Below are 24,932 nucleotides of genomic sequence, written 5' to 3' on the forward strand. Positions count from 1 at the left end.
GCTTATACTTACAAGTCACTTAATTTTTTTAAAAAAAGCTATTTGGGCTAATTTATAAGTAGATTATGAGTACCTACTGTATGAGACACCCAGTGAGACAACAGAAGAGGTTGTAAACAAGACTGATTTTGACCCTCAAGAAGCTGTAAATACCAACTTGGGCAGTAAGCCAAAGGAGTCCTTTAAAGAACATGAACAGAATCTACGGAAATTGATAATAGGGATGGATTGGAAGTTTCGGATTAGCAGATGACAAATTACTACATACACAATGAATAAAAGAGTCCTACTGTATAGCGCAGGGAACGATATTTAATACATTGTGGTAACCCATAAAAGAATATAAGTATATATATATATAGTTACAACGGAATCACGTTGCTGTACAGCAGATATTAACACACTATCATCAATACGTCAATAGTTTTTTTAAAAAAAACACGTAAATCTTCCCCATAGGCTTTGAAAAGCGTTGATGGTGGAGACAAAAGCCAAAGTCGAATAAAGAGTGGAGCAGTGATGTCTCCTTTTCTTTTTCCGAAGTCTTCTTTCTCGACTTCGCGCGGTCCTTTAGATCCTGGCGAATGGTAGGTGGAGATGGGAATCAACTGGTAAGTAAGGTGCCTAAATGAACTTGCAAAGTCCTGCTCCATCCTCTTCTAAGCCCCCGCCAAGAAATAACTGTTGACAGGTTGGCTCTAGGATCCTTACATTCAGGCTGTAGCGGAAAACATGTCCGTCCGGCACAAGAGCTCAGTTCACGAGCAAACCCTGCAACGTCCCAGACATCTTCACCCGAGGGTGGGACCGCGAAACATGGCTTTCCTAAAAACAACCAAAAGACAGCGGGACAGACGGGCAGAATCCGATTTCACCAGGTTCTTGGCGCCAAAACAAACCATCGGGTCCGTCCCCTGCCGGACCTATACGACACGTATTCGACAATCCTCCGCCTCGCTAAATAGTCCTGTCTAAAACGTCTCCAATACACACTATTTTACCTCAAAAGGCCTTCCGAGGATAGACAGTGACCTCTGGGGCGCATCATCGTTCTGTTCGAATACAAACACGGTTTTCCTATCATTTTCTGTTCATAGATTCCTCCGCCAGAAATTATATTCCCCGAGTCTTCACTTCCGGGTCCGCCATTTTGCTGCCTCCATTTCTTCACGAGGGGGGGTTAAAGGCCCCCAAAATATGCATATATGAAAAGGCCAAAAAGTAACCGTCATTGACAGGGAGTCTTAACTAGAAAAGGAAACAGGACAAAACTGGCAGGCTCGGTGAAAGCACAGCCGGCAGCGTCCCGGACGAGGAGGTGAGGGGGAAAAGATGCGTGCGCTCGAGGGGGCGTCAGGGCTGGAAGGGAGACTGCCGCGAAAAGTTGCACCGCTTTCCAGCTCGGCCCCAAACTTCTCGGTGCAGTCGGAGCGGCGCCCCCTCGCCAGAGCGGGGGCGGCTGAGGGAAGGAGAGGAAGGGGATGCTGCTGGGAGGAAGGGGAGGGGACTGGGAGGTGAAGAAGGGGGTGGGTGTAAGACCTGGGGCTGGGGAGCTGGACCGAGGGAAGCCAAGGCCACAGAGGTGACCGCTAGGGGGCAGCGCGGCGCGCGGGCCGGGGGCTGCCCTCGAGGCTGAGACCCTGGGTCCTGTCCCTAGTTGACCCTTCTTGCAGAAAGACTGAACATCGCTCTAATAGAGGAGAAAAAGGATTCCCTAACTCTCTGATCCCAGGAATAGCCTAAAGATTATTAATGAGCTCAGCAATCTGAGCAAGAGCAGTGAGGGCTCCGCCTCCAGTTTTTGCACAGTTGTTTGTACAGCTGGCGCAGCAGTGGGGACGTGTGCAATAGAAAAAGGTCGTCAGATCATGGACTCTTCAATTCCATTTCTCCTTCCTAACCATTCTCCTTTTCTCACAGATTTTCTTGAGCCCGCAGACATCCCATTCTTCTCTCCCTTTCCAGAAGGACCTTTCTCTCTCATCTCTCTTTTTAAAACATCTATGGAAAAGGATATTCTATGATTTACCTTCAGCAACTTAACATTTTTGGCCATCTGAGACTGTATTTTCATTGTACCATTTGATCCACCCAGTCCACAAGAGATGTTCTTAAGCATCTATGTTCATATATGCTCTGATAACAGTGAAAGAAGTGCCCCACCTAAATTTTTGTATCAACAAGCGAAATTACTCTCTTGTAATAGAGTACGTTGTGAAGAGCTCAGGCACTTCATCAGTTATTTAAAAAAACTTATTGAAAATTCTTGTGTGTTCATTTGGGAGGGGAGGTGGATGCTCTGTTATTTTATTCATCTACAAAATCCTGGGAGGCAAGTTAGATCAGTAGGGAAAGTGGAGGTACATTCACTAAGAGAGAATGTTTTCCTTTTGTTTTTAGTAATCAAGGGAGCTCAGAAGTGCCTAGACTGTCTCTTATCCTTAGGCTGCATCTCTCATCTGGTGGTATATGGGAGAATGACACATAGTCCCCCCAAAATGCCATTATTTTAAAAATACATTTTACTTTTAAAAGCAAAGAGTGAGAAAGAATAAGGGGAGAAAAGACCCTTGAACACATATCTAGGAAACTTTTTTTTTTCCTATCAAATGATTAATGCAACAGCCTATTCACATTCTGACCCCAAAGTTTAACTTACAATTTATAATAAGAAATAAGGTTTTTGGTGGCCTGTTTAAACAATGGGATGAAACATTTGGGTCACTTGTCATTTAGAGGTACTGATACACAGACTCATAAATATGATTTAAAAGTTATAAAATTGACATATATATGAAGGCAGACTGTAGGGGACAAAATTGATGGCTCAAAAATATTTTGTTAGAGTTCAGGAGCTGAGGACACCAGTTGCAGTGGGATTAAAATCAACCTAATTAAAGGATCTTGTCTTCCAGAAGTTTCAGCTTCCCAGGAATGTGAACCAAACTAGGTATCTCCTTAAGCAGATACCTCAGCCTACGCCTGAATATTTTTTTGTGGTAGAAAATAGAGCTGAAACTTCAATATTAGGAGAATTTAATCTGCTGCATGTCAACATTTCTCAACATTCCTGTGTAGGACGTTCTTTCCCTTTGTGATCAGTTATCGTAGAGGTGTTTTGGGTTTTGTTTTGTTTTTCATTTTTTGAGGGGGAGGTGAAGGAATGTGCTGTGTGACTTGAGGCAGGATCTTAGTTGCCTGACCAGGGATTGAACCCAGCGCCAGCAATGATAGTATCAAGTCCTAACCACTGGACTGCCAGAGAATTCCTATAGAAGTGTTTAGGGCTTGGTGATACTCTTTTTATGTATAGATATAACACATTCAGGCAGGCAGATTCTTAACCACTGGACTACCAGGGAAGTCCAGAGGAGTGTTTTAATAGCTTGTTCAGGTAATGGTGATTATTCTTCTTCTATGTTACACAAAAACCCAACAAGTGGCAGGCAATTTCTTAAACGGTAGTTGCAGTGAGGAATCTGAAACCATGTCAATGAATGTTTTATACTTGATTACCTTAAAGCCCATTGATCTGCTTTCACTTTGAATGACCCTTTTTACCTGACCATAATTTTGTGACACATATGGGTCATTTGAAAAATATTAGTTCACCAAACAATGCCCATCATCCAAATGTGGATGTATTTTATACAATATTTAAAAATTGCAGTTATTAGTATCACCACTCATTTTATCAGAACAGTTTATCGGGACTTCCTTGGTGGTCCAGTGGTTGAGAATTTGCCTGTCAACACAGAGACCCGGGTTTGATTCCTGGTCCAGGAAGATTCCATATGCCACAGAGCAACTAAGACAAAAAAGTACAAGATGAAAGCAAATAGATAATAAAAATTAGATTTATCAAAAACAGCCATTTCCTCGCTGGTTGGAAAATTTGTAATGTGTGGTGATTATATGCCATTCAGACAATTCTCCGTCGCATACAGGAACTTATTATCCTCTGCAGCTCTGAATTTGTACCCAGGCCCATTTCTAATTTACAACAACTATCAATTTAAATGGCCATTTTGGTTGCTTTTTAAGACAATCTCCGTCGTTTATTGCCTTTGATTTCATGTGTTTAACGCAGGATTTTTTTGGCTGTGCTGGGTCTTCTTTGCTACGCTTGGGCTTTCTTCAGTTGTGCAAACGGGAGCTACTCTTTGTTGTGGTGCACGGGCTTCTTGTGATGGCTTCTCCTGGGTGGCACAGGCTCCCGGGTGCTCCAGCCCACAGGTGGACAGGCTTAGTTGCTCCCCAGCACGTGAAATCTTCCCAAATCCAGGGATTAAACCCACGTCCCCTGCATTGGCAGGCAGATTCTTATCCACTGCACCACCAGGGAAGTCCTCTTTTTTTCTTTAAATGACAAAGAGTTGACTGTATGCCTTTTACACGGAAAAAACTCTCCTACTCAGATGCTTTTATTTTACTGTGAGCTTTCACAAAAATTTAATAATGCCAGCATTATTAAGTGGAAAACTGTTCTGATTTTAGACATAACTGTACTCTTAAACAAAGTATATAATCTGGCCAAACTGATGACTAAAAAACTCTAGGTGTTGCTGAGACACCTCTGACAGGTGCAGTGACATCTCTGTTCATTTTTGAAAAAGTGTCCTCCCCGTACCCGAGTCTCAATATCCTTGGTTTGCCTATTCATTTTTTTTGTGTGTATGTAACACGTTATTTCTACCCATGGTTGTTTCGAAGGGATGCAATGCTGTTTTATTGAGTCCTTAAGCTAGAAAGGCAGCAATGTGTTTCATGTATTTTCAGAGTATTTTACTGGAGATTGAAAGTGAGGGAACTACGGTTTAGGGCCTGAAACTTTGCAAATACCTGACAGTTTGTATTGAAGTAGAAAAGAAGTGCCTTATCAGATAGTCCACTTGAGAAGTGTCTTACATATATTCTAATATAGGAGGTCTTCTAAAAATATTTTTACAGGCATCTTTCTTTGTGTTTGAGTTACAGCTTCCTGAAAATTTGTGTTCCTATGTATAAAGATGTCTTTGGTGGACTTAGGGAAGAGGTTGCTAGAAGCAGCAAGAAAAGGCCAAGATGATGAAGTGAGAACATTGATGGCAAATGGTGCCCCATTCACCACAGACTGGGTAAGCTTTCTTAATTATTCCCAGCGTGTGCTGTTAGTAGCCTTCTTCTTAAAGACTAAACAGTCTGAATTGATTTTTCTTTATCATCTTTTTGCCTCAGTCTTCCTACAAGAGTTTCATTATCTTTGTTTCATCTGAATGTATGGTTTTCTTTTAGTTTTTCAGATTGAATGAATCTCCTGTGGATAGATAGATGGTAATTGTAAGGTATTATATACTTGTAATTTTCTATAATGTTTTTTAGAGTATTTTCTAAAAGGTTTACTTCTCTCTGGAGTGTATTTGGGTTATAGGCTTCTGTAATTAGCTAGAAATTAAACAAAATCAGTATACTAAGAGTACATTTCTAAACTAATAAACTCCTGGTTTCCTTTTCTTTAAAATGTCCTCATTAATAAGGAATAGCCTAGCCATTTTGTTTCCTTTTTCACTGTTAAAAAATGCTAAAGAGGAGGGTGTAATTTCATGAGTTCAAACAATCAGCTTGGAGAGCAGAGTGTCAAAAGACCCAGGGTCTAGGTTATAACATGGGCTTGCTTAGTATTCATAGATTTTGTTAGCATTGCCTAATTTTAACAATTCAATAAGCAGTGTCCTCTATTCTGAGGTGATTAATTCATAACTTTAGAGGCCAACACATCACAAAAAGGAAGAAAGGAAACCCAGGAGATTAACATTTCTATAAATAGACTTGAAAAGCACAGTGTGAGTTAAATCCAGTCAGGCAGAGAGACTGAATATATGAAAAGCAAAGAATAAATGAAATAAGTTTTAAATTAAAGAGCATAACCCAAAGAAAGGGATAGATCTCTGACCAAATGGATGCTGATGGATAACTCTGACAGTAACAAGATTTACTTGGAGATGATACAGACTTGTTTGTTGCTATTGACACACTATTGCTAATCTTTTTTCTTTTGGCTCTTCATCTCATCAGTCTTTCTGCTTTGTTTTACTGTGGTAACAAACTTCTGTTTCAACCAATTAGATTTGCACCCTAAATTTCACATGTCACTTTCTAGTTTTTACCCTTTTCTCAAGAATTGTTTTGAACCTGCCTATCCCCCACTTTGTTCCTGACTCAACATGCTCTCTTCTATTTTTTTAACCTTCTAAGCCCTGTTTAAAATCTTACCCTTTATGGAGTTTTACCTGTTAAGTCCACCTGACTTAAAGCCATTATACTTCGCACTTATTTAATTGATACTATGTATATTTGTCCATTAGTATATTAATTTTAATTAAATCATTTCTTCAGTTTATCTGCCCAGCCAGATTCTCTCTCCAAGGACAGGAACCTAGGCTTCTCCTATTCTTCATTTGTATCCCTCCAGTAAATGGCAACCCACTCCAGTGTTCTTGCCAGGAGAATCCCAGGGACGGGAGCCTGGCGGGCTGCCGTCTGTGGGGTCACACAGAGTCGGACACGACTGAAGCGACTTAGTGACGTTTTAGGACTTTGCACACAGTTGATATTAAATGAGTATTATTTCCCCACAGCTTGGAACATCACCCCTCCACCTTGCAGCCCAGTATGGTCATTATTCCACAGCAGAAGTGCTCCTTCGAGCAGGAGTTAGCAGGGATGCACGGACCAAAGTGGACAGGACCCCTTTGCACATGGCTGCAGCTGATGGACATGCACACATCGTGGAACTACTTGTTAGGGTAAAGCAAGAATAGTGGCGGGTCTATATTGTAAAAAAGACGAATAACCTTCCTATTTTCTTACTTAAACAGGCCTGAGGAGACTAGGTTGGAAAAGATTAATTTTAGGACAGTTTGTAGCACTGAGTTGTAGCTCTTTCAAGAGTCACCATAGCTATGAGTATTTTACTTTCTAATCTTTTGAAGGCTAAACAGACTATTGATTTTTCTTCATTCTTCTTCTGCAGGTGTTCTTTGCTCTTATGCCTGTTTTTTCAGGCACTCAGCTTACTGTTAATAAATGCAACAAAAATCTGTTCTTTTCCCCTTTCTCTCCCATCTGTTATAATTTCCCAGTGATGTCCTTAGAAGACCCTCTCGTTTAAGGCATTGTGTCTGTCAGCATGCAGGAGAATTTTAGACATGCTTTTCCCTTTGATATTTCTTAAACATTTCTAAATTTGAGTATATGTAATCACTATGGAAATCCTCAGTATCTGGTGATGGGATATTGCACCTGTGCTACTATAACCAGTATCTCTTTGAAAAAAATTACTTTTTTATGACAGAATGGTGCAGATGTGAATGCCAAGGACATGCTAAAGATGACAGCTTTGCACTGGGCCACAGAGCACCACCATCGGGATGTTGTAGAGCTGCTTATCAAATACGGAGCTGACGTCCATGCTTTCAGCAAGTTTGATAAGTCTGCTTTTGACATAGCCCTGGAGAAGAACAATGCTGAGATTCTGGTCATCCTTCAGGTCCTGTTCTTTTTATACCACCACAGTATACTTTAGCTGAAGTTATGGATTTTTTGTAGGAGCTGAATCAAAACTGAATTTTCTGTATCTTATGAAAGTAGTGCTTTCATTATGTCTCAATCTTGTGATTGTCATTAATATCTTAAAAAAATTCTATAAAGCCCTGAGTTATTTGTGGTGATTGAAGAGCAATGTTGTGACCAGTACAAAAATAAGATTTATGTGGCTTTAGAATTTTTTTTCTCCATGAAAATTTCCCTTTTTAATTAAGCTTGACTTGGGATAATATGAAAAGCCTCCTTATGTTTCATGAACATACATCAACTGATGTGAGATAGAACATAGCTCTAAAGCATATTGAGTCATAAGGAAACCATCTCAGAATTAAAAATCAGCTGTGATGGTATCATCCATTGATTTCTTAAGCCAGTATGTGTATATCGGAAGTAACAGGATGAGAGATACAAAGATTAATAGGGCATATCCCTGTCCTTGGAGTGTTTACAGCATAATGAAGGTAAAGACCAAATATAAAGCAGTATAATACTATAGTGATTGAACACTATGATGATAAACAGATACCTAGTAGGTGTTACGGGAGGGAGTTTTGATCACGCTTAAGGCAAAGATCAAAGTATATGTAAACTCTGAACTGAGTTTTGAAGGAGCATTAGGCAGAGATGTGAGAAAATGATGTTCTAGGCTAGAAAAAGCAAATCAAAGAGACAGAGGTGTGAAAGGGCATGGAATGATCAGGAAAGAGTCAGTATTAATAGTTCTGTGCCTAGAGATTGGTCAAGAGAAGCAGAGTTTGGGAGTGGCAGGAGCTAAGACTTAAAAGGCTGAGTTCTGAACACGTGTGTGCAAGATTGTGGACTATTTTGTGGTGTTCCAATGGAAGCTTTTAAATATAGGATTGATATGAGAGGGTTTGTTAAAAAGGTTTGAAGTGTGGTACACAGGCTTGAGAGAGAAGACAATGCTAAAGAACCATATAGTAGTAGTGTCAGTCATTCAGTTGTGTCCAGCTCTTTGTGACCCCACAGACTGTAGCCCACCAGGCTCTTCTGTCTCTAGGATTCTCCAAGCAAGAACACTGGAGTGGGTTGCCATTCCATTCTCCAGAGGATCCTCCTGACCCAGGGATCAAATCCGTGTCTCCTGCATTGCAGGCAGATTCTTTACCGTCTAGTGACTTTCATTAGGCCAGGGAAGAGTCAGTGAGGGCTAGAATCAAGGAAGTGATATGGAGGGCAGAAGAGGCAGGTTCAAGAAGGAATTTTATGGTAACCAGAGAATGGATAACCTGCTTCAATCGAAACTCTTAGCAAAGGGCTATTTGTGTGTTTTAAAAAAAATAGCCAAAGAAATAAAATAGAGATAAGCATCTTTATACCAAAATTGTGCAGATATCCCTGAAAGCAAAAATGCCACTTATGGAAATAAGCCTTTAAAATCTGGTGCTCGTTTGTTTGTTTGTTATATATTCTCTTAGGGATTTCTTCAGTGGCAGAATGGAATAAGTAGTTGGACAGAACTCTGGAGAATATTGTTCTCTGTAGATTCTCTGCAGGGATCTTCAGCTAGCACCATGTCTTGTACATAATTGATCGTAGAATGTTAGTGCTGGAAATTCCTTTTTAGGCTCCCCCTTTTATTTTTCAAAGTAAAAACCAATGTCCAGAGAGGTTAAGTGAATTGTCTAAAGGTTTTTGCAAATATACACCTTTTTTTTTTTTTTAAGGTAGAAATAATAGGAAAAACAACCTAAGCTCTCTGTTGCCCTGGTCTGAGAAAAAAACAGTGGTGTTGATGAGAACTCGGAGGTCCCCAGGACATTGTGTGCCAGAACTAGTTCTGCCCGACAGAGCACTGGGGGAGAGGGGGCATGGCTGTTCAGTAACTGTATAACTGAGGCTAGTTAATAAGTGTTCTTACTTTGAAATATCTTGTGTTGTTTTATAGGAAGCAATGCAGAATCAGGTGAATCCTAATCCCGAGAGAGCCAACCCTATGACTATGGCTACCCCATTCATCTTCACATCAGGAGAAGTTGTCAACCTCGCAAGCCTTGTTTCTTCAGCCAGCACCAAGACAACCTCAGGTGATGTTCTGATAATGTGAGATTTATTTTAGACTTAAAACGAACCTGAATTACAGGTTTTTTAAATAAGATGAATAGATACTCTGTCTGATATTCCCTCCTCTATTAAAATATTCCCCAAATGGAAGATTTATAATAGATTTTATTTTATTATTATTATTATTATTTAATTTATTTTTTTTTAAATTTTAAAATCTTTAATTCTTACATGCGTTCCCAAACATGAACCCCCCCTCCCACCCCATAACATCTCTCTGGGTCATCCCCATGCACCAGCCCCAAGCATGCTGTATCCTGCGTCAGACATAGACTGGCGATTCGATTCTTACATGATAGTATACATGTTAGAGTGCCATTCTCCCAAATCATCCCACCCTCTCCCTCTCCCTCTGAGTCCAAAAGTCCGTTATACACATCTGTGTCTTTTTTGCTGTCTTGCATACAGGGTCGTCATTGCCATCTTTCTAAATTCCATATATGTGTGTTAGTATACTGTATTGGTGTTTTTCTTTCTGGCTTACTTCACTCTGTATAATCGGCTCTAGTTTCATCCATCTCATCAGAACTGATTCAAATGAATTCTTTTTAACGGCTGAGTAATACTCCATTGTGTATATATACCACAGCTTTCTTATCCATTCATCTGCTGATGGACATCTAGGTTGTTTCCATGTCCTGGCTATTATAAACAGTGCTGCGATGAACATTGGGGTACATGTGTCTCTTTCAATTCTGGTTTCCTCGGTGTGTATGCCCAGCAGTGGGATTGCTGGGTCATAAGGTAGTTCTATTTGCAATTTTTTAAGGAATCTCCACACTGTTCTCCAAAGTGGCTGTACTAGTTTGCATTCCCACCAACAGTGTAGGAGGGTTCCCTTTTCTCCACACCCTATAGTAGATTTTAAAGCTAATGCTTTATTCTTTCTGGAGGAAGGGAAGATCATACTTTAGGATTATACATAAATGCTTAACTGTGTTAAAAGTAAAATATTCTACAGATTAATCTGTTGAAGGGTTATGTCTGACCCCAAAATGAAAATATAAGGTACTTTAATATGGTACTGCTAAGGAAAATAGTTAAATATTTATAGTCTAAATCAGTAACAAATAAGAAAATAAACATAAATGGTTGTTGGATGCTGATATGAAAGAGGTAAGTATGGTTATTCCACTAAAGTTTAAGAGTCCTGATTTGTTCTTGAGAACATATAAAACAACAATATAGCAAAGAAAAGCCCTTGGTGCTGCTCTTTTGACACGTGTATGTATTTGTTTTAATTCATTCATTTTTGGCTGCTCTCTCTGGGTCTTTGTTGCTACTCAGGCTTTCTCTAGTTATGGCAAGTGGGGGCTACTCTTAGTTGGGTGCACAGGCTTCTCATTGTGGTGGTTTCTCTTACTGAGGAGCACAGGCTCTAGGAGTGTGGGCTTCAGTACTTGCTGCTTGTGGGCTCAGTAGTTGCAGCTCATGGGCTCTAGAGCACTAGCTTAGTAGGCTTGGTTGCTTTGCAGCATGTAGGATCCTCCCGGACCCAGGATCAAACCGCATCCCCTGCATTGGCAGGCAGAGCCTTATTTACTGTACCACCAGTACACAGTACACAGTATTTATGTTTTAAATAAAATATCTATCTAGAAAGGAGCAAATCTAATTTTGCTGTACAGCAGAAACTAGTACAACATTGTAAATCAACTATAATAAATTTTTTAAATAAAAAGGAGCAAATCCTTTTCAACATCTCCTTACAGATATTTGTTTTACAATGAGAGAAATTATGTCCTCGTTTAAATAAATGTTCCTACTGATCCTGGGTTTCATTTTCTGTTTCCGATTTTCATTTAAAAATTACAACTGTATTCATAGTTGCTTGTAAAATATCAGAGGAAGATCTTGACTGATGTATTATTATTGAGAGGCAATATAAACTAGAAAGAATAGATACATATTATACAAAGGTTTTTGCATTCCAGAACTGCTTTCAAATACTGATTTGTTAATTGACTAAGATACTTAGCAGCAGCAAGATACTTGATCTTAGAAATACTGCTTACTTCCTTAAGCCTTCTGTACTTATATATTAAATTAGAATGTAATAATCTACTTCATGAGGTTGTGGTGAGACTGAGATTTTGTATTTCAGTACCCATTTTATAGCAGGGCTTCAGTAATAGCTCGGAGAAGGCAATGGCAACCCACTCCAGTACTCTTGCCTGAAAAATCCCATGGATGGAGGAGCCCGGTAGGCTGCAGTCCGTGAGGTCGCTAAGCGTCAGACATGACTGAGCGACTTGACTTTCACTTTCCACTTTCATGCATTGGAGAAGGAAATGGCAACCCACTCCAGTGTTCTTGCCTGGAGAATCCCAGGGCTGGGGGAGCCTGGTGGGCTGCCATGTATGGGGTCGCACAGAGTCGGACACGACTGAAGCGACTTAGCAGTAGCAGCAGCAGCAGCAGCAGTAATAGCTAATGTTGAATGAAAATGTAACTTCTCAGTGAAGGTTGACTCTCTCATGCCCACAAGGGGGCAGTAGTGCCCTTCATTTTATAAGCTATCAACTCATTTAAAATTGCTATGCTTTAGTTTTCAGCTGGATGATTCAAAAAGTTTAGCTTAAATATATGTATATATGTAATCACAATATTCACAGCCATTTGGGTTTGTTGTGGTTCAGGCCACACTGATTAGCGCAAGTGTTTTTTAATTCAAAAGTTTTTAGAAGCCAATAAAGTAATATGTTTATAACATGGGCTAGAATTAAGTCTTTAGTCTAACTACTGAAATTCTCCAGACTGTAATCTGAAATGATAAGCAAAGTTGAAGACATGCAGCATAAAGATTCTTAGCCTTGGTTCCTGTGGACCTATATCATGCTTGTCATGTTGCTTCTGGCAAACCTACTCCTTTTTTCTCTTCTGTATGTTGACAGCAGCAAATTGAAACTGCTGAATCGTCACATAATTAGAGCTGATCTCTCCAGTGTCATCCTACTCATGAAGCAGTTCTACCTAGCTGTTTCCCTTTAGGGGACTGGCCTATCAGTACAGATAAAAGAAAGGAGAAAAGTTCTGAGTCAAATTCGGGTTGTGTTGTTGAACTGGGTTTAAGGATTTTCTTTTCCTGAATGATGGAGAAGCCCTCTTGTTTCCCATCATCCAACAATATTTTTAGGAATTAACTGAAAGTGTGCTTCCCTGGTGGTCTAGTGTTTAAGAATCTGCCTTACAATGCAAGCAACACCGGTTCAGGAAGATCCTACTTGCTGTGGAGCAACTGAGCCTGTGCACCACAGCTACTGAGCCAGTGCTTTAGAGCCCCGGAGTCACAACTACTGAGTCCAAACAGTGCAACTACTGAAGCCAACACACTTAGCACCTATACTTTGAAACAAGAAAAACCACCACAGTAAGAAGCCTGTGCACTTCAATGAAGAGTAGCTACTTGCCTCAACTGGAGAAAAGCCCGAACACAACAACAAAGACCCACCACAGCCAAAAATAAAATAAATACATAAATTTTTTTTTAAGAATTAACTGTAAGTATCCTAGGATTGTCATTTTGGTGGATATTTTTGATAGCAAAATCCAGACTGTAAAGATTGCTTTCAATTTTCCATTTGTGACTAAAGATATTAGTTATTATCAGTGCCACCATCAAACTGCAGTGACTGGAGAAGGCAGACTTAACTTAAATATTAATCAGGGCAAAACAGAGTTATGAAGATAAATTTCCTTTTTCTGTAGAATCGTAAGATGCACTCCAAAGTCAAGTACGAATTGCCTTGTATTGGTTCATAAAGAGTGCAGGCTTTGGAATCTGACAGTTAGGTTCTGATCTGGGCTCTTGACATTCACTAGCTGCATGACCCTGAGCAAATTACTTAATTTTTTGTATGTTAGCAACTAAACCACCACCACCAGTTTTCACTGACTTGGTGAGACTGCCTAGCCAACCATAGCACATGCCCCTAAACCCTGATCTGAAGAGTTTATTTATATTAGCCACATTCTGAGTAGGTAACAAATTGTCACTAACAATGCCATTTTCCTTCCAAAACAACAGCAGCCATGCACATTTCACTTTATTTGATGGGGGTCTTGTATTAAAACAAAGCAATTAGCATTATTTAACAATAAAGTACTTTATTTTCCCAGAACTCTCTGGGATAAGTCTAAAGAGATCATTTGTATCATCTCTTTTCAGTTTCAACTTTCCAATGTAGTATTCGGTCAGAATACTAAACCTAATTTTTCACAAATGTTCTTTCTTCATCTTGTTATTGAAGAGAATTTGGGTGAGTCATTATGTTTGAATTAGAGCGAGAACAAATACCCTTAGGTTGGAATCATCATGTGCTAAAAAGTGTATACTGCCTTTTTCATGAAGCAGTTCTACACAAGTAGTCTCCTTTAGCTTGATGGCCTACCTGATTTGTCTTACTTGAACTTTAAGTATAACAGCCTTGTTTGTGTGTTTGTCTGTGTGTGTTTTAACTGTGATAATATAATAGCAGTGTATTTTTCATTGTTAGTGACTTACTGTCACATATATTACAACCTCCATGAGGGGTGTATCTAAACCTTGCTTGTTCCTCGTTTGTTTCATTTGTGAGTTCTTATGTCAGCACTTGGTATGATAGTCTGAGTGATAAGAAAAACATGAACTAAGCAGGAAAATTAGAGTACAAGCTGTAGCTAATCTTGCGCTTACAAGGTCATTAGATTGACACAAGCTCTGTCTAGAGGTCATGCACTGTGTTTCACTAAGACTATTTGGTTCCTTGAGCATGAGAGAATTAAAATAAGGATATCATTATTTTCTCCACCCTTATCTTCACTCCCACAGTCGTCATCCAAAAGCTTTGAAAGTATTTTACAGATAACTGACTTTTTTCAAGGTGTGCGATTGAGAAAACAAAAAGTAAGAGTACGTTTAGAGCTTCCCTGGTGGTTCGGGGGTAAAGAGTCTGCCTGCCAGTGTGGGAGATACGTGTTCGTCCATGGCGCAGAGTAAGCCCGCGCCCCACAGCTAATGGAGCCTGTGCTCTCGAGCCCGGGAGTTGCAGCTGTGGAAGCCCTCGTGCCCTGGAGCCCACGCTCCACAACAGGAGAAGCCACCGCAATGAGAAGCCCGTGCCCCACAGCCAGAGGGTAGCCCCTGCTCCCCGAAACCAGAAAGAAGCCTATGTAGCAGTGAACGCCCAGCACAGCCAAAATAAATAAAGCTAATTACGGGTTTAAAAAGATGAGTGTACCAGTCGACTTCATTCAGGAGACAAAATTATGTGTGGTATAGCTTGATTACACATAATTTTATTATTATATGTCAGAAATACTTATATATAATAAATATATATTATAAACATACAATTTATAAACAACTTCTAAAAACTTATTAGTAACAATGGATAACTATTAAGAGGTGAGGAGAACTCTAAAGAATATAGGAATAGCCAGTATGGGGAGCAGTCACTTCTATGTGATAAAACTTAATCTCCTGCCAGATGACAGGAAATATTTATGGGATTCAGCTTCAGTATCACAAGGCACGGCAAAGAAGGGTGGATTTGGCGCCAAGCGGCAATTAATTTGCAATTGGTACAATAAGTTATCTCTGAAATTATAGTGAAAGACTTGGGGAAATGCAATTCATGTTATAAAAGTTGGATTTATGCAAAACTGTTGAGTAATACTTCCGGTTCATAAAATTAGGCATGCCTGTTGCCAGATCTAATGCACTTCCCTCTTGGAACTTAGCTGTAAGTATATCACATAGATAGAGGAAAAGGTTATGAATGAAGTTTTTTAAAATAGCACATCATGACATAAATAAACTAAGTAATTGTTATTTTTTAACATCAATTAATTGTGCTATCCTTTGACATTCAAAATGTGAAACTTCATGTTTTTAACTGTCCTTGCCCTTGAGGTCAGTCCTAGTCTTCTCACCTCTCTGGTGAATAGAAGAGCTGGTGAATAGAAGAGGCGTGACTGACTGAAGCCCAGGAGGGGCCTGTTCCCTCACCACTGCCTAGCTTGGGGTGAGGCATGCTCTGTATGCTTACTGCCAGCTGCCAAGAAGAGCTCTGTGCAGCCAGCCTTGGGAGTAGTTGGAACTCTTGGTGTGTTAGCTGCTGATGCTCAGCCTTGACAGTGCCAAGAGAATGATCAGATGAAGAGAATGTAATGGCCCTATACCAAGCATATTATCTTAATCCACTTTAAAGGGAAAACTTTAAACCTTAAGAGTTTTAACACCATGATAATCGGTTTATATAAGTTTGTATTAGAAAGCAAGATTAAGGAAAAGCTGAGATTTTGATTTAATAAGCCATTTTAGTTCATGTCTATTCTCTCCACTGGACCTCATTTGCCTTTTTTACCAAAATAGGTGACCCCCATGCCTCCTCAACAGTACACTTCTCAAATTCTACCACCTCAGTGCTGGCCACCCTTGCAGCTCTTGCTGAGGCATCAGCCCCCCTCTCCAACTCACACAGAGCCACAGGTAGGTAAAGGATATCTGCTAGGTGAATCACCATTTCTTCTTTTGTTTTCAACTCTCCAGCAGATTTAATTTCTGTGAAATGTTAAAGAATTATGGTTAGAGACAACTAGGATAAAGGGATGTAGAGTCACTGAGCATCACAATGAAAAATCACGAAGTGATATAATCAGTCAGCTGAATAATGTCAGAGAATGTGTAAGTTACTCCTTTGTATTCTTGCAGCTTCGAGTTTGTTTGCACTGACTCAAGTTACATCAGATTGAAATGTTTAGTCTTATGTAGCAGAGTTTTGGAAATACTCTGTGTTGTGTTTTGACTGATACTATCATAGAATGATTCAAAATAGCAGCCTAGATGTCTTGTATTAGAGCATCAAAATACATGGGACTGCTACCTCGCTCATTGTTATATCCTGTGTGCCCCAAGTTGGCGTGCTTCATTTCACTGCGGATGTTATTTTGGCATTCCCAGTGGATTTGTGGAGATAAATCCTGTATAGTGCCCTTCTGATTTTATAACAGAAAGGTTTCAGGTCCCTTAGCCAGAGCTAGTGGCCTCCAGGGAAAAGGTTTAAGACTTCATATAGGTAGGAGGCAAATAGATAGGGGTAAATAGTCATCTAGGAATCTTTCTGGAGCACTCTGGCAATCTGATCCATCATAAATGAAAGCAGATTGTTGATTTCTTTCTGCCATAGACATTTAGATGCTGAGAACATTCCTCCAATTCTATTTTTCCAACTGGTAGCAATCATAACGATCTCTACTCAGATGTGTATGAATGAGCAGCATGGCAGAGGAAAAAGCAACATATTAAACTTGTGCTTGTTAATTTTTTTAATTTGCTCTTTGATGTTGGATAAATCATTTGACTTCTTCAGGTCTGTCTCCTCATCTCTAACATGGTAGTTGGATTAGGTTATCTATCAGGGTCCTTTCAGCTCTAACATTTAACTGTTTTTTGCTTCTAAGAGGTGTGAATGCTCTATTTCCATTGAACTGCCTGAACACATCTCATGTGGATAGTCCCTACCCCTGTTGCAAAGTTCTCCTTATGACTCTCTAGATACAGAAATTTCATAGTAGTAGGAGCTGTTTCCCCTAATGGTTACTGGGGATATTGACTAACCAAAGTGAAAATCTTTATTCAATGTGATACATGTAAAGTTCTTATTAATAGAAAAGTACTGGCCCATAGTAAATAGTGTTCATTGCTATTAATGTTATTGATCAGTCACATGGGAGAAGCCACCTGTTTTTGTCTATCAAACTTCTTCAGTGTTTTGACTTCTTGACATGTTATTTTGTTAATTCTCTATTAAATGCCTTTATTTCTTATAGAAATAGGTCTACTCTAATTTATAGTTATAGTTCTAGGCTCTGTAGATTTATTTAGACTTTCAAGATACTTCCTGAAAAAGGAGTCCCAAGATCAAGTATGTTGGGGAAACTCAGCATATCTTATTTTCTGTTAGAGAGTCACAATGCTCATTTGTCTATTAGGGTCTCTGATACTTACTACAAAATAAAAACAAAAATTTAAGCATATTTAAACAAACATTTTGAAAATGTATTTGTACATAGAACCCGTCTGGTGAAAGCTAACATGTCAGTGAAAACATTTTAGAAAATACTGTTCTAATGCATTTCAAGTTTTTCTCTTCCTGATATTATCAACTTCATGGAGGCTGAAATTACTCTACTCCTGTTTTTTTAAGCTGTAATTTTATATTTACTTTTGTCCTCTTTAGCTAATTCAGAAGAAATCATAGAGGGAAATTCTGTTGATACATCAATCCAGCAAGTGGTGGGGAGTGGAGGCCAGAGGGTCATCACCATAGTGACCGATGGAGTCCCTCTGGGTAATATCCAAACTGCAATCCCTACTGGAGGCATTGGCCAGCCATTTATTGTGACTGTGCAAGATGGACAGCAAGGTGAGTTGTCCCGTGTGGACAATTGTTTATTAAAAGATATTTTAGACACTCGACACACCTCTAAAAATGAAGCATTAGGGCAAGTTAGGGGGAAATGGGAGAATGCCATATCCTAGATGGGGCAAAGAAGCTCTGAAAAAGAAAAAAAAAACCTGAAACCAGTCAAATTTTCCTAATATATATAAAATATGTGAGTAAAACCAATAACCTGATAGAATAAAGAGCAAGTATTGCAAACTAGTAGTTTGCAGAAAATACTGATGGTTCCTTAAAAATAGGAAAATTTATTTCATTTATGGCAAGAGAAATATAAATACTGCACCAATATACCATTAAAGCACGATGCTGTCAAGGGTATGGGGAAACAGGCACTCTCATAAATCACTGGTAAGAGTGTGAATGCATCTTCTGAAGAGCAAATTGTCAACACGTATCAGTATTGAAGCTGCACATACCTTCTGGTTAAAAAGTTATTTTTCTATGAATTTATATTCACACACACAGAAATGAACTATATACTAAGTTATTTGTTACAGCATTATTTGTGATTATCAGATTAAAAAGAACCTAAGTAGAAGTCATTATTTGTAATTATCAGATTGAAAAGAACTAAGTAGGAGTCATTAATGGAACTGGGTAAATAAATTATGGTATCCCCTACTCATGCAATGGAATACTATGCAGCTATTAAAAACAACGGGGAGGATTCTTATATACCAGCATGGTCTGATCTCCAAAGTAGCGTAAGTGACAAGAGCAAGACACAGGCAGTGTGTAGAGTATGCTGCACTGTGTTCTTTAAAGGGATAAGTTTATAGGTATATTTGCTAATATATTTGTAGACTTAGACTATCTCTGGAAGAACATTCAGAAATAACATTTGACATTGGTTCCCTTCTGGCAGGGCACCTGGGCAGCTAGAGATGGATGAGACGCTTTTCAGTATATATGCTTTTATAGCTTTTAATCTTTGAACCATCTGAATGTATTAGTTATTAAAAGATACTTAAGTAAAAAATTTTTTTTAAAAAAAGAGAAACTAACATTGCAGCTTCATTCCTCAGAAATACTGGAGGTTGAAAAAGAAGGGTTGGTATCATTGCCTTTTGTGTCATCAGCAATTTGAGTTGGCCTAAATAATTATGAGGATTTTATAATTTTTAAATTATTTGAATTGATGGATCTTTGCAGTATGGGAAGAAAGAGTAGGAGTTAAACCTTTATAACCCAAGCTTTGGTATCATAAATTCTTGGAATTTTATTTGGAAATATACTACTGATGTTTTTGTGGACATTATCATTTAAAGTTTGGGGGAGCTCACAGAGTAGGTAAGAGACTACTTGGAATTAATTAAATGAGAACAGAGGTTTTTTTTTTTTTTTTTTTCCCCTTTTTAAGATCAGAGTTGTTTTAAGGGAAAAAAATAAAAATTTAAGGTCCTCTGGCTTGTGGGATCTTAGTTCCCTGACCAGAGATTGAACCCATGCCCCTTGCATTGGGAGCATAGAGTTTTAACCACTGGACCACTGGGAAGGTCCTAGGGAGAAAAAAATTTTTCAAGGTTTTGCCTAGATAAACTGCACTACTTTTTACAGATGCATTTAACCAAGCTCAAAGAATGAAAGCCAAAATTTTGTGAATTAACTGTAAGAAATTTTAAATTCCAGACAAAACTTCCATTTCCACTTAGCAGATATCTAAGCTGCTTTCTACTGCTGTCAATTGAAGCTATCAATTTTTGCTTTAAACGAAAATCATAATGCATCCTAAAACCCAAATATAATTTTTTTAACTTTTTATTTTGAGATAATTGTACATGTAATTGTACATGATAATTCATGTACCGTTGTAAGAAATAATATAGAAGGATCCCGTATATCTATCACTCAGTTTCCCCAAGTGATAACATTTTGAATAATAGTACAAATATTTTGTACTATTTTGTGCATGTGTGCTAAGTTGCTTCAGTCGTAATTCAACTCTTTGCGACTCCACGGACTGTAGCCCACCAGGCTCCTGTCCATGGGATTCTCCGGGCAAGAGTGCTGGTGCGGGTTGCCATGCCCTTCTCCAGGGCATCTTCCGGATCCAGGGAATGAACCCGTGTCACTTATGTCTGCTGCACTGGCAGTAAAGAACCCCCCTGCCAGTGCCACTTGGGAAGCCTACTGTACTATTTTGTGTAATATACAAATAGTGCAATATTACAGAGAGGAAACTTACCTTGGTACAACCCACCAACCTTATTGAAATTTTTTTGCAGTTTTCTCTGCCTTCATTTGTGAGTTTGTGTTCTGTGCAGTTTACTTTATGAACACCACCGCAGTTGAGACAGAAAGCGATTCTGTCACAGGGATTCCTTGTGCTACTCTGTATCTGCAGGCACTTCCCTTCCTACCCCATTCCTAACCATTGGTGACCACTAATTCGTCTGTTCTCTATTATTATACTTTCGTCATTTCAAGACTGTTATAGAAATGGAATCATATAGTATATAGCTTTTTGCAATAGGGTTTTTTTTCCTCAACATAATTCCCTTAAGGTCTATCCAAGTTGATGTTTGTATCAGTAGTTCATTTCTTTTTATTGCTGAGTAGTAGTCCATGGTATGGATGTACAATAGTTTATTTAATCACTTAATTGCTTAAGTTGTCTCCAGCTTTTAGCTATATATGAATAAAGCTGTTATGACTCATCATGTACAGGCTTTATAGGAACATAAATTTTCAGTTATCTGGAGTAAATGTCCAGAAGTATAATTTCTGGGTCATATGGTAAATACATGTTCAGTTTTGTAAAAAAAAATTTTTTTCTACAGTGACTATACCATTTTATATTTTCACCAGCAATTTATGAATAATCGAGTTTCTCCACATTCTTGCCAGAATTTGGTGTTATCAATATTTTTAAAATTTTAGCCATTCTGATAGGTGTGCAGTACATCTTGTATGTTGTATGCATATGTGTTGACCCTTTTCTCACTTATCCTTGAGAAGAGAAATAGTTAAATTAGATATATCTGATGGTAAACTGCTTTCATGAAAGGTTTTTAAAAATTCTTATTTAAGACATTATACCTACTTTAGATAAGTTATTCCTGCAGAATTGCAAGGTAAGTGGTCACAGCTTCTGATCTGTAGTCAGACACTTTTTTTTCTTAATTAATTAATTTTTTTTCAGACACTTTTATATAAAAGCTTCAGGCTTGGGTCTTAACTGCATGGCTTCCAAACCTGCAAATCATTGCCCTTCCTTTCTGAAGTCGTCTTTGTCTTTCTGTTTTTAAAAAATGTGTATTTGGCTCTGGGTCTTAGTGGCACATAGGGTCTTCATTACATCCTGTGAGATATTTAGTTGTGGTGCACGAACTCTCTAGTTGAGGCATGCAGGCTTAGTAATTGTGACATTCCGGCTCCACAGCAAACGGGCTTCAGTAGTTGCCACATGTAGGCTTAGTTGTTCCAGGTCATATGGGATCTTTGTGTCCTAAAGAGAGCTCAAACCTGCATCCCCTGCATTGCAAGAAGGCTTCTTCACCACCAGGGATGTCCCTCTGAAGTCTTCTTAGTGCCTCTAATCCTTTCGGTTTCTCTCTACAAAGCCATGCCTTACCTGTTGATTCTAAAATCCAAAGAAACATGAACAGTAAGATACTAGAGATTGTGTTTTAGTTTGTTTTCCTATTCAAAGTAAGCAAAATCTCTTTGTTTTACTGTGTATTCATCACCTCCAATTGGTGTCCTTTGGCTTATAGTTCTAACTGTACCTGCTGGTCAGGTTGCAGAGGAGACTGTCATTGAGGAAGAGGCAGAAGAAGCAGAGAAATTGCCACTGACTAAGAAACCAAGGATAGAAGAGATGACAGACAGTGTGGAAGAAAGCAAGGTAATATTTTTAGCAGTGGTGGAGAGAAGGCAAAAGACACGAAAGCCAGACTTCTCAAGGCCTGAACCCTTGTCTTTTTGTCTGCTCTTAGGAATCCTCACCTGTGTGGCTTACTTTTACAGGAAGGCACTGAAAGAGAGCTACTTCAGCAGCGCCTCCAGGAGGCTAATCGAAGAGCCCAGGAGTACCGACACCAGCTCCTAAAGAAAGAGCAGGAGGCAGAACAGTACCGCCTCAGACTGGAGGCCATGGCCCGACAACAGCCCAATGGAGTTGATTTTGCCGTGGTTGAAGGGGTGGCCGAGGTAGATGCTGTAGTAGTCATGGAGGGGGCGATGGGAGAGAGAGAGACAGAAGAGACTGAGGCAGCAGGGACCGCAGAGCCTCACACTGGAGTTTCCATGGAAGCTGTTTCAACTTAATGTGCAAGGGCCACAACTTGTACTGTGTCCATCCTTTTCCTCTTAAAAAAAAATACAGAGGACAAACTGTGTAAAAATTAAGAATGTCCTAAAGAAGAAAATTATATAGCAGGGTACAATGCTATCGGCTACAACTTGGGCTCAGGAAAGCTCTCTATGCAACTGGAAAATTCGAAGCCCAATTTAGGGAACACGTCTTCTGAGGGTCCAAAATAATAAGGACCAGATTTCTCAGCTCACATCATTGCTTGAAGCACAGTGGTAAAAGAAAGGTGGATGTTATGGACCGATTGTTTTTTAAATAACTGACTTTCTATCAGAAGATTTTGAAATAATATTTCTAATATGGACATACCCAGAGCCTTTAATAGTCGAACCATCAAGTGACCTGAAACTTTGCCTTAGATTTATGATGTGTACCCATTAGGGAAGAAACCTAGTTGGGAGGAGGGATTAGATGTAAACTTTGGGGAAGACAAAGAAATATATTCTGCTTCCAAAGGAAGAGGCAGGCACTCCCCACTATGCTGAGTTAATTTCACTGAGAAGAAATCACCTAGGTAAATCTGCATCCACTGTGTGTCCATACCCCAGATGCCAGTTTAAGAAGCTAAAATAGAATTTTTAAAAACTGGAAAGAAAACTTGCTGATGTGGGAGACGTGTATGTAGATCCCACATCCTCCAGCTGTACCTCTGCGATGCTGAAACATGGCCAGAAAAGAGGCTCATGGGGTTAGGAAACAGTGTGGTCTCAAGACACCAACTTTGCTTTGGCTAGATTTTATGAAATTGCAATGAGGAGGGTAGTCTGTTGTCAGAACAACTTGCTTCCAAGCATTTATTTATGTAATGTCAAGCTTTAATATCAACTTTTAAAAAAATATTAATTTATTTATTTTAATTGGAGGCTAATTACTTAACAATATTGTATTGGTTTTGCCATACATTGACATGAATCCGCCACGGGTGTACATGTGTTCTCCATCCTGAACCCCCCTCCCTCCTCCCTCCCCGTACCATCCCTCTGGGTCATCCCAGTGCACCAGCCCCAAGCATCCTGTATCATGCATTGAACCTGGACTGGCAATTCGTTTCACATATGACATTGTACATATTTCAATGTCATTCCCCCAAATCATCCCACCCTTGCCCTCTCCCACAGAATCAAAAAGACTGTTCTATACATCTGTGTCTCTTTTGCTGTCTCACATACAGGGTTATCGTTACCATCTTTCTAAATTCCATATATATGCGTTAGTATGCTGTATTGGTGTTTTTCTTTCTGGCTTACTTCAGTCTGTATAATAGGCTCCAGTTTCGTCCACCTCATTAGAACTGATTCAAATGCATTCTTTTTAATGGCTGAGTAATACTCCATTGTGTATCTGTTCAACTTTTTAACTTTATGAAATTTTGTTGAGTTTGCTAAGTGTGCCTTTCTGTGGAACTTACGTGGAATCCACTCATATGCAAGAAAAGACAGGAGGAGAGATGAAGGCTGAGGACGTTGTAGAGTTTTTATCCATCTGATTTGGGATGCGTACACCGTTTGTTTTCTTAAGGTCAGGTCTTGTGTAGAGCTTTTGTGCTTTATAGGTGCTCAGTGTGTTGGCAGAGGGGATAAGGACAACCAGTGCCATAACGTAAGGAACCAGAGATTCTGGCCAGATCTTTGTCACCTTACTCTTTTCTCTCCCACCATGCCTGCTGCTTTTGCCTAGACACTTTAGAAAGTGTTTCATTGCTGGGATTTCTTGGAGTTTTTTTTTTTTTTTTAAAGAATGGGAATATGGGTGGAGAGGGAGAGAGGTTGTGAAGAGGTCATCATCCTGGACTTGCTTTGTTATAAATTAGAAGCAACCAGAGGGAGATGTGAAGGACAGGGAAGCCTGGTGTGCTGCAGTTGCAAAGAGTCGGACACAACTGAGCAGACAGAACGAGAGGGAGATGTGCCAAGTAAACAGCTGAATGACTGTGTAGAATAAGATTTTCTTAATTAGCGATCATGGGGAAAACGTATTCTTAGTTTGGAATAAAATGTGACAGTTAACACGGTTCTATTTGCCTTGACTACTGAAGTAATTTGCTGCAGTTTTCCAGAGCAGAATCATTTAGGGCTCAAAATAGACTGTAAACATAACTCCCCAAACCAAATTTAACAAAAGTGAAAAGAAAAGTGAAAGTGAAGTCACTCCATCGTGTCCGACTCTTTGCAACCCCTTGGACTGCAGCATACCAGGCTCCTCCATCCATGGGATTCTCCAGGCAAGAATACTGGAGTGGGTTGGGTGCCATTTCCTTCTCTAGGGGATCTTCCCGGTCCAGGGACTGAATTCGGGTCTCCCGCATTGCAGGCAGACGCTTTAACCGCTGAGCCACCAAGGAAGCCCTGAAAGAATTGGCTATTAGAGGCTTATAGACAAAAATATCAGTTTTGAAATGAATGCTGGCTATGGGCCACCTCAGCTAGGTTTTCTCCATGGACCAAGTACTGAGCACTTTCCAGATGATCAGAGATGAGTCTGCACCATCGGGGATGGTGGAG

General features: G+C 39.4%; 1 protein-coding gene across 1 annotated transcript; it reads left to right on the forward strand.

The window, feature by feature from the left end:
• On the forward strand, nt 388-23,327 carry GABPB2 (GA binding protein transcription factor beta subunit 2). The gene is made up of 9 exons (XM_005677630.3): nt 388-1,318; nt 4,978-5,117; nt 6,618-6,785; nt 7,334-7,528; nt 9,494-9,632; nt 16,025-16,141; nt 17,892-18,077; nt 21,833-21,963; nt 22,086-23,327. The coding sequence occupies exons 2-9, from the start codon at nt 5,010-5,012 to the stop codon at nt 22,383-22,385; spliced, it is 1,344 nt and encodes a 447-aa protein (XP_005677687.1). The 5' UTR covers nt 388-1,318; nt 4,978-5,009; the 3' UTR covers nt 22,386-23,327.

Source organism: Capra hircus, chromosome 3 (assembly GCF_001704415.2).
Source record: "Capra hircus breed San Clemente chromosome 3, ASM170441v1, whole genome shotgun sequence".
Taxonomy (NCBI): domain Eukaryota; kingdom Metazoa; phylum Chordata; class Mammalia; order Artiodactyla; family Bovidae; genus Capra; species Capra hircus.